Genomic DNA, 10737 nt, shown 5'->3' on the forward strand with positions numbered 1-10737 from the left:
CCAGCAAACCTGGTCCCCACCTTCTTTTTTTTTTTTTGTGGCATACATCTTGCTTGCAACTTTATCTGCTTTCCTATCTACTTCTGCTGCCCCATGCCACATTCCCACACCTGAGCGCCCCCTCCTCTTCTGAGGGGAGTAGCTGCCAGCTACCCCAGCTCCTCCTCTCCCTGTGGCTGGCATAGTCCCCAGGGTACCTTGCTGCTGCTGCCCTATTCTCTTGAGAGCCAGGTGGCCAGTTTTCTACCTCCTCCTCCTTCTTTTTCTCACTTCCAGTCTGCACCTGTACACAGGTGAGGGTCTTTACTTGCGGACCCCAGTAAAATGTTTAGACAAGAGCCAACTGTCCGTACTGCTACCACATGGCTGGTCCTCCAAGAAGGTGGGAAGGGCTGCCATGTGGTTGAAGTTCCAATGGCTTGGCTCACCCTTTCCCCTGGGTAAGAAGGCTCTCTGCTTGCCCACTACCAGCCTGGGTATTCACTGTCTCTGTAGGAGGTAAGTTCTTTCTAATCCTGTACTGGAAGCTGGTCTCTTGTTCCTAACCCCTCCCCCATCTGCCCCTTGGCCCTGGTCCTCTGCAGAAGCTAGGTTCCTGTACTGCCTTTGTCCTGCCCTTGCTACCTGATCTTGAGCAAGTTATGTCTCCTTTCTGGACCTCTCTCTTGATATTTCTTTTTCTATGAGCCAGGAATGGGATTGGGGAGGCATGGAGGAGGGAGCAATCCAAGAGGAGAGGAGGAGGCCTGAGATCCAGTCTTCAAACCAGGTTTTCACCTTGCTAATGTCCTGGTGCAGAACCCTGTAGGTGTAGGCCGCTACCTCAACGTCTGGTTGATGGAGACAAAGGACAGAAGGCAGCGATACCGATCTCTATACATGGGCGAATCCAAGCGCTACCCCTCGGACCCAGCCTGGGACATGATTTTGCAGTGAGTACACCTGGGGATCAAGGGAGGCAGAGTGGAGGGTCCCCCATGCTTGATTCTCATGGGAATATGGCTATGGCCCTCATGCCACCCAAACAGAAGAGTCAGTGGAGAGAGGTTTTGAATTCAGATCCTGGCTCTGCCCCTAACTAGCTGTGTGAGGAGGTGCTTCACCTCTCTGAGTTTCATTTCCCTTAGCTGTCACATAAGGAGAAGATGGAGATCTAAATGAGATGATCTGTCTAACACTCCTGATAAGGAAAAGATACTCTGCCATCCTTGACTCCTCCACCCACCATCCACAGGGTCTGGGCTCTGACCTGGGTAAATCTCAGTCTCTTGGTGTATAGAGTGGGGTTGGGATTGCATTGTATCTATAGATTGCTTTGAATAGTTTTGACATTTTCACATATTAAGTCTTCTTATCCATGAGCAAGGAGCTCTGGTAGCATAGTGGCTAAGGCGCTTGACTGCTAACCAGAAGGCTGGCAGTTCAAACCCACCAGCCATTCCTCGGAAGGAAGGTTGGGCAATGTACTTCTGTAGTGATACTGCCTCGGAAACCCAAGGAGGGGTCGCTATGAGTTGGGGCTGACTCGACGGCACATAACAACAACAACAACAACAATCCATGAGCATGATATATAGTCTTCCATTTACGTAGGTCTCTTTTGATTTCAAGAATAGTGCTTAGTAGTTTTCTTAGTATAGGTCTTTTGTGTCTGATTATATTTATTCCTAAGTACTTCATCTTTTGGTTGGTTATTGTATATGATATTGCTTTCCTGATTTCCTTTTCAGAGTTCTCTTCATTAGTGTAAAGGAATCTGACTGACTTTTGTGTGTGGATCTTGTACCCTGACACTTTGCTGACACTATTAATTAGTTCCAGTAATTTTCTTATTGAGTCTTTGGAATTTTCTATGTATAAGATCATATCATCTGCAAATAGAGATAGTTTTACTTCTTTGCCAGTTTTGATGCCTTTTGTTTCCCTTTCTTGCCTTACTGCTCTGACAAGGACTTTGTTCTGGTTGCCTAGTGCTGCTCTGTCAAGAATATACCACAAATGGGACGGCCTTAACAAACAGGAGTTTATTCTTTTACAGTTTGGAGGCTTTAAGTCCAAGTTCAAAGTGCCAGGCTTTAGGGGCTGGGTGAAAGCCCCTCAACTTTGGGGTCCAGCTCTGCCTCCTGCCCCCAGCCCACTGGAGCTAGGGGCATTTCTTCACTCAGACAGCTGCTAACTGCTGAGGCTGACAAACCCAAGGTTGACAAATAAAAAGGCACAGTTCTGATGTTATCAAACCACATGGCAGGCCGATAATTTAAGTCTGTTGTAAGTCCCAAGGTCAGCAGAGCATGGCAGGCTGCTGAGCAACACGGCTATGTGCAGGGTCCAAGCATGCCATAAGCTTGAGACTATCCCCAAGGCTTCTCCTTATATACAGGAATCAGATCACATTCCCTAAGGCAGCTACTCAGCTGCTCACAGTAGATACCACTATGGAGTTGATTACCAGTCTCATCATGAGGAATACTATATCCAGCTGCCCGGTCACTCAACCAGGCCCAGCCAAGTTGACACACAAACTGAACTACCACAGACTTCCAATACATTATTGAATGTTGTTGTTGTTATGTGCCATCAAGTCGGACCCGACTCATAGCAACCCCTCCTTGGGTTTCCGAGGCAGTATCACTACGGAAGTAGATTGCCCCATCTTCCTTCCGAGGAGTGGCTGATGGGTTTGAACCGCCAGCCATCTGGTTTGCAGTCAAGTGCCTTAGCCTCTATGCTACCAGAGCTCCTACATTATTGAATAGGAGTGGTAATAAAGGACATTCTTGTCTGGTGACCATTTGTAAGGGGAATGCTTTCAGTCTCGCCCCATTGAGAATAATGTTGGTCTTTGGTTTTGTGCATATGCCCTTAATTATATTGCATATTTTCCTTTTATTCCTATTTTTTCAGTGTTTTTCTTTTCTTTTAAATCAGGAATGGGTGTTAGATTTTATTAAATGCCTTTACTGAGTTGATTGGTATGATCATACTGTTTTTTCCTTTGTTTTATATATATGATAAATTATATTGATTGCCTTTCTAATGGTGAACCTTCCTTGCATACCTGATATGAATCCCACTTGGCCATGGTATACTGTTATTTTAAATATGTTGTTGGATCTATTCACTAGGATTTTGTTGAGAATTTATGGGTCCATGATTTTCTCTTTCAGTGGTGCCTTTGCTTGGCTTTGATATCAGGGTTATGCTCACTTCATAAAATGAATTTGGGAGCATTCCCTCCTTTTCTATATCCTGGAATAGTTGGAGGAGAATTGGTGTCAACTCTTCTCTGAATGTTTGGTAGAATTCACCCAGTGAAGCCATCTGGGCCAGGGATTTTTTTGTTGTTGGTAGTTTTTTGATCTGTTCAATTTCTTCTCTTGTTATCGATCTGTTCAAATTTTCTACCCCAGTCTGTGTTAGTTTAGGTAGGTAGTGTGTTTATAGAAATCTGTCCATTTCTTTAGGTTTTCAAATTTGTTGGAGTATAATTCCTCATAGTATCCTGATATTACCTTTTATTTTGATTGGTTCCATTTTGGCATTGCCAATTTTATTTCTTATTTGTGTTATTGCATCTTCTCCTTCTTTTCCTTTGTTAAATTTGCCAGTGGGTTGTCACTGTCAAGATTTTATTAATCTTTTCAAAGAAGCAAGGTGTAATTTTAATGATTATTGCTATTGTTTTTCTGTTTCATTTCTTTCTACTCATATCTTTATTATTTCTTCTCTTCTGGTGACTGTAGGCTTATTTTGCTGCTCTTTTTCTGATTGTTGGAGATGATGAGTCAAAGTGTTTATGTTGACTCTTTATTCTTTTTTGATGTGTATATTTATTGCTGTAAATTATCCTTTTAGCACTGTTTTTGCTATGTCTCAAAGATTTTTGTATGCTGTGTTTTCATTCTTGTTTGAGCCAAGGAATCTTTTAATTTCATTTTTTTTTAAATTTCTTATATAGTTTTTAAGCAGGGTGTTATTTAGTTTCCATATTTTTCCCCCCTTGATCTTCCTGCTGTTGGTTTCTAATTTTATAGCATTGTGATCTGAGTAGATGAGTAGAAATTCAGAAGATTAATACTAAGATCTCAGAAATAAACAGCACATTGAAAGGGCAAAGTAGAATTGAATCAGTGAAAGATAGAATTAGTAACATTTAAGACAAATCTCTCAATACTACTTTGTTAAGGGAATAATCAGAAAAAAGAATGAAGAAAATAAAGAAAACCTAAGATTTATGTGGGACATCATCAAAAGAAATAACTTATGTGTGATCAGAATCCTAGTCTATTCTGATCTGTAACAGCCTGCAATTGTTAGCTGCTGGCCTATCTTATTGACCTAAATCAAAAAACAAACTTATTGCCATCAAGTCAATTCCAACTCACTGACTATGTAGAAAAAAGTAGGACAACCTCATAGGGTTCTCAAGGTTATAATCTTTACAGAAACAGACCGTCACATCTTTACCCTGTAGAGCAGCTGGTGGGTTTGACCACTGATCTTTCAGTTAATAGTTGAGCGCTTGAACACTTCACCACCAGGGTTATTTTTATTATTTTTGTTTTAATTGACCTGAGAGGCCATGAATTGCAATATCATCTTCATTTTAGAAATCTTAAAATGTGAGTAAGTATGTGTTTTAGAATTGATGAAATATAGTATCATTTTGTTTTCAGAAACTATGGTGAGGGAATAAGGATCAGATTTTGGGGACTGCCCAGGGAAAACTAGCTTTTAAATGCAGTTCTTTGCTTAATATTTTATTTATTTTTAAAATCAAAGTAGTCCCATATCTTCTTCCTTCCTGATTTATTCCTTTTTTTTTTTTTTTTTGGTTGCTTCCTGGGAAAAGATGGTGAGAGGTAAGATTTTGGTAGACTGCATGCCTGAAATGTCCACCCTGCAACATCTGACCAATAGTTTGGAAATAAAATTCTAGTGAAGAAGTAATTTTCTCTCAGAATTTTGAAGACTTTGCTCCATTGCTTTCTAGCTTCAATCCTGATTGTTTAGAAGTCTGTTGCCATCTGTTTTTTCTCTTCTAGGGTCTTCTCTTTGTCCCTCGTGTTCTGAAATTTCATGATGATGGGTCTTAAAGTGGATTTGTTCTCATCATTGTGCTGGGTGCTTGATAGGTGCCTCTAATCTGGAAACTCATGACCTTCTGTCTGGGAACATTTTTTGAGTTTTTTTCTTAGATGATTTCCTCCTTTCTGTTTCCTCTCTTCTCTTATACAAGAATTCCTTCTATAGCTTAATAAGTAAGGAATGCCTGCTTTGTGGATTGTGCTCTTTTAAGAACTATCTATATGAGATCAAATTGACAACAGCAACTCAGAAGAGTAGATAGGAAACTTAGGAGGCAGTGAGTTTATGTTAATGGGGGAGGAACAACTCAGAAAAGGAGGGTGAGAATGGTTACATTCTTGAAGAATGTAATCAATGCCACTGAATTGTACATGTAGAAATTGTTGAATTGGTGTATGTTCTGCTGTATATATATTCTCAACAAGAACAACAAAATTATTTTTTAGATGACTATTAGATTCTTGATTTGATCCTCTAATTTTCTTATCTTTTTTTCTTTCATTTTCCTTCTTTGCCTTTTTTTGTTTGTTTGTTCTACTTTCTGATAAATTTCCTTGACTTTATCCTCCCACCCTACCATTATGTTTAAAAACTTTGGGTATCATGTTTTTTAATTTCCAAGAACTCATTTGTGCTGTGGACTGTTCTGTTTTCTTTCTTATTAATGGCATACAGTTATCTATGCTGTAGATTCTTTTATCTCTTTAAGGATATTACATTTTTTTTTTTTAAGTTTTGTTTTGCTGCCTATGTTCTCTCTGATTCTTTCAAGTACCTTTTTTTCCATTTGTTCCTCTTGTTCATATTTAAGAGGAAAGCACTAAAAAATACTATAAGTCTAGATGTAACATGTCAGTTGGTGGTTTCACTGGGAATAATTGTATGGGGATCCAGTCATTCCATTGGATAACCCTCGTACATCACTATTTTTAGATGCTTCCTCTGGGGTCATTCTACTTCTCTAAAAAGAATCTTCCATCCTGGATGGAGAAGTGTGGTTGCTGGTGTTTTGCAAAGGAGGCTGGAAGATCTTATTCAGTATATGGACTTAATCCTTTTACCTTCACCATGGTACCTGTTTGCCTGCCTTCTGTTGTGCCTGGCCTTCCTCCTTGGAACCTCTTTACACACTAAAACTCTAGTCTTCTCCTGGGTGAGTGAGGAATCAGGGGGGATAATTTCACTTTCCTGCCTGTTTTCAGGCCTTAGTCTTACACCTGCTTTTTGAGATACCTGGTGCTTCCAATTCCTGGGTCTTTCTAGAGTTTTGTGGCAGGAGTTGGCAAGCTTTTCGTCATCTTCACCCACTGCAGGCACCTAGCTCTTCAGCCTTCTCAGCTCTGCTAATACCATCCTCCACTTTCTGTTTTCTGAAAACATGTCAATGTCCCTGTGTCTGATATGGCTTCTTCCATTCTTGTTTGTCAATTTTTCAAAAATTCCTTTATACTTTTTTTAGTGGGTTGCATGATGGAGTAGAGATTTTATTTGTTTAATTGTAACTCATGGAACATTTTTAGTATGCATAAGTTTTTCTTCCTCTTTCTAGCGAAGGTGATTAGCCTTATTTTACAGGTGTTGAACCATGCCCAGAGAGGGGAGAGAGGACAAATTGCCTAAGGTCACACAGCTGGAGAATGATAGAGCTAGGACCAGAATCTGGTCCTTCCCACTTCCAGAGCAGGGTCTTTTCCACACATTAATGCCCACATGAGGCTTTGGGATGCTAGGAAGAACACCAAGTCCTGATTCCTGCAGGGCCACCCCTACCCCATCACGCCTTCATCAAAATCCCAGCCTACATGCAGTTTTCTCAGCAAAGGGCTCTAGAGAAGAAAAGGTTGTTCCATTTCTATTAGGCCATTAACTTTCTCCTCCTGTACATCTGCCTCCTGCTTGGTTCTAAAATTCATCTTTCACTGCTGTCATTGAATCCAATATCCAGGCCTGTGGGAGTATATGATATTCCTTCTAAACTGGCTTGCAATCCAATCTCTAGCACTCAGCTGTGTTATCTGGGGCAAGTTACTTGGAGACAGACTTTCCTTATCTGAAAAATAGGGGTAAGTTACTATAGCAACCCCTTATTTAGTCTAGGGCACTAAATGAGATCAACCAAACCAAATGAGATTGTTGTTGTGGTTGTTGTTATGTGCCGTCGAGTCGGCCCCAACTCATAGCGACCCCTCCTTGGGTTTCCGAGGCAGTATCACTACGGAAGTAGGATTGCCCAGCCTTCCATCCGAGGAGTGGCTGATGGGTTTGAACCGCCAGCCTTCTGGTTAGCAGTCAAGCGCCTTAGGCACTATGCTACCAGAGCTCCCCTTAAATGAGATTAGGCATGTGAATATTCTCTGCTCTGTGGATGATACTTATATTTTATAAAGGTTAACTTCCTCTCTTAACAGCTGCTTATGCCTTGATAGAATTAAAGAAGGGATAAATTCTTTACAGAGGCTTGAAATATGAATCATCCAAGAAAGGAAAATACAATGATTTAAATTTATTCTCTGTTGTCAAAGACCCAAGGAAAAATCTATATAGACAGCAATTTTGATAGAGACAGGAGAAGTAAATTAATGGCCATTTGAGTCCTGAGGAGGAATAGGAAGCTTTGAAAGAGGAGGCAAAATATATTGAATATAATAGTAAAGTGCTAGAAACTTCTTGTTAATGTCAGAAACAAGGCAGGGATGCACATATCACTGGCATTATTCAACATTGTTATGGAGGTTCTAATCAATGTAGTAAGACAAGAAAAATAAATAAGAAATATAAAATATTGGTAAGGAAGGGAAAAATTATCAGAGTTTTTAATGATACGTGCATTACCTAAAAAATACAACAGAGTTCATTTTAAAACTTTACAGTTAAGAAGCAAGTACAGTAAAGTATATAAATGAATAATTGTCTTATAACTAGCTGTAGTAAATAGAAAACTTAATTGAGAAAAACAAAAGCTCCTATTCTTATTAGAAACACAAGATATAGACTGTATTGGAATAAATTTAATAAGATATAAATAAAGAAAAATATAAACCTTTGGTAAAGGATGTTAAAGAAGGATTGAATAACTGGAAAGAATACCATGTTCATGGATGGAAAGGCTCAATATTAGAAAATATTTTATTTTCCCCATTAATGTACTTATTTAAGGTTGTTTTAGTAAAATCCTAAAGAGGTTGTTGAATGGCTTGGATAATTTGATTATAAAGTTCATCTGAAAGAGTAAATACATGTGAATACTTTAAAAACCAGAATAATACCCATTTAAAAAAATGCATTGACACATGCATAGAAAACGATATAGAACGCAAGGCACCAAACTGTTGACTATGTTTACCACTGGAGGGTGGGTTTACAGAGTCTTTCACATTCTACTTTGTTTGTTTTATTTCTGAAATGTTTGAATTTTTAAAAATAAACTTATATTAATTTTGCAATTAGATAAAAGCAAATAAAAAGAGGACAAAATCTTTTGAGACAGAGTATAAAACTTATTAAGATCCATGAGTTTTTCCATCTGTAAAATGGGAATAATTTGTACCCCACAGGGACATGGTGAGACTTAATTAAGGCTTCTGAGTGCTCCTGAATGTGTCAGACAACTACCCTGTGGGTGGATCTCAGATTGCTGGGTTGGTGCATGATTCTCCCTGGGGCTCAGTTTGGCATCATCCCTGAGACCCTGACTTCATATGGGCTCTTTGATGAGGAGGACTGAGATACAGAGCTCAAAAGGTAGTATGAGTATATGAGTATGGGACAGAAAGATTCCCTTATAGACTCTTTCATTCATTGATTGATTTGACCTTTCAGAATTACCCTAACAACCAAAAACCAAACTCACTGTTGCTGAGTTGGATCTGACTCATAGCGACCCCTCCTTGGGTTTCCGAGGCAGTATTACTACAGAAGTAGATTGCCCCATCTTCCTTCCAAGGCATGGCTGGTGGGTTTGAATCACCAGCCTTCTGGTTTGCAGTCAAGTGCCTTAAGCTCTACACCGCCAGAGCTCCAGAATTACCCTATGACCTAGCAATGCCACTCTAGGCATACAACCAAAAGAATTGACTTAAACAGATACTTGTACACCAATGTTCATTGCTGCATTATCATAATAGCTAAAAGGTGGAAACAACCCTAGTGTCAATTAACAGATGAATGGATGAACAAATTGTGGTATATCTATACAATGGAATCTTTTTCAGCATAAAGAGAAATAAAGTTCTGATACTATGACATGAACGAACCTTGAAAATATTGCACTAAATGAAATTAGTCAGACACAAAAGGACAAATATTATATGATTGCTCTTATATGAAATATCTAGAATAGACAAACACATAGAGACAAAAGTTTATTAGTGGTTACCGGGGCTGAGGGGAGGGGAGAATAGGAAGTTATTGCTTAAGGATTGTTGAGTTTCTGTTTAGGATGATGAAGAACATTTGAAAATGGATAGTGGTGATGGTTGTACAAATGGTGAATATAATTAATGCCACTGAATTGTACACTTAAAAATGATCAGAATTGCAAATGTATTGTTATATAAAATAAAACCTAGGTAGAAAACTTTGGTCATGTTTCTAAAGATAACAATAAAACAATAATTAACAATAAAAAGATAATACTCAAAACCAAGTATTGGAAATTAAAAAACTCTTTTCTGAATAGCTCTTGGGTATAAGAGAAAACCAAGTTTGAAATTACAGACTATTTAGAAATTAACCATAATGAAAACTATGTGGTAAAATCTATGTGACACAATCACCTGTTAGAGGAAAATTCATATTTTAATTGCTTTTATTATTAAACAAGAAATATTGAAAACAAAACAATCATTCAACTCTAGAAGTTTTTTTTTCTTTTTTAAAGATGAAAATTAATTTAAGAAGATAAAGCAGGAGGAGAGCTTTAATAAAATTGAATGGTGATAGAAATTTTTGGGAATGAATAGTGGCAATGTTTAAACAACTCGGTGAACATAATTAACATCACTGACTCATACATGTGAAGAATGTTGAAATGGAAAGTGTTTTGTTACATATATATTTACTACAATAACAACAACAAAAAAATGACAGGATGGATGGAGGTGTTCATTCTCAATGGATCCTCTTAGCTCCTTAGTGGTCACATGCTATTGTTCATGCCTGCTTGTCACCCCAGGAGTCATCCCTGGGTGGTGCAAATGGTTAAGCACTGGACTACTAACTGAAAGGTTGGAAGTTCAAACCTACTTAGAGATGCACCAGAGACAATCCTGGTGATCTACTTCTGAAAGTCACAGCCTTGAAACCCTATGGATTTATTCTCTGTACACATGTGGTTTTCAAGAGTTGTAATCAACTTGACAGCAAAAAATAACAACATCACTCCAGGGTTGTTGTTGTTGTTGTTGTTAGGTGCTGTCGAGTGATCTTTGACACATAATGACCCTATGCACAGCAGAATGAAACACCGCCCAGTCCTGTGCCAGCTCTGTGATCCCTGCTATACTTGGGCCCATCACCGCAGTGACTGTGTCAATCCATCTTGTTGAGGGTCTTCCCCTCTTTTGCTGACCCTCCACCTTACCAAGCATGACATCCTTCTCCATGGAATGGTCCCTTCTGACAACATGACCAAAGTAGGTGAGATGAAGT

At 39.0% G+C, this 10737-nt stretch overlaps 1 protein-coding gene across 1 annotated transcript in view; it reads left to right on the top strand.

Annotated features, from left to right (window-relative positions):
- The window catches only part of LEXM (lymphocyte expansion molecule), a 23303-nt gene extending 22367 nt beyond the window's left edge, over nucleotides 1–936 (top strand). Inside the window, exon 10 of the mRNA XM_007945951.2 lies at nucleotides 799–936. Coding sequence (XP_007944142.2) covers nucleotides 799–936 — 138 coding nt within the window. The remainder of the gene's footprint in view (nucleotides 1–798) is intronic.
- Nucleotides 937–10737: the final 9801 nt, after the last annotated feature.

Source organism: Orycteropus afer, unplaced genomic scaffold, assembly GCF_000298275.1.
Source record: "Orycteropus afer afer isolate SDZICR_OR568_19922 unplaced genomic scaffold, OryAfe1.0 scaffold00145, whole genome shotgun sequence".
Lineage (NCBI taxonomy): Eukaryota > Metazoa > Chordata > Mammalia > Tubulidentata > Orycteropodidae > Orycteropus > Orycteropus afer.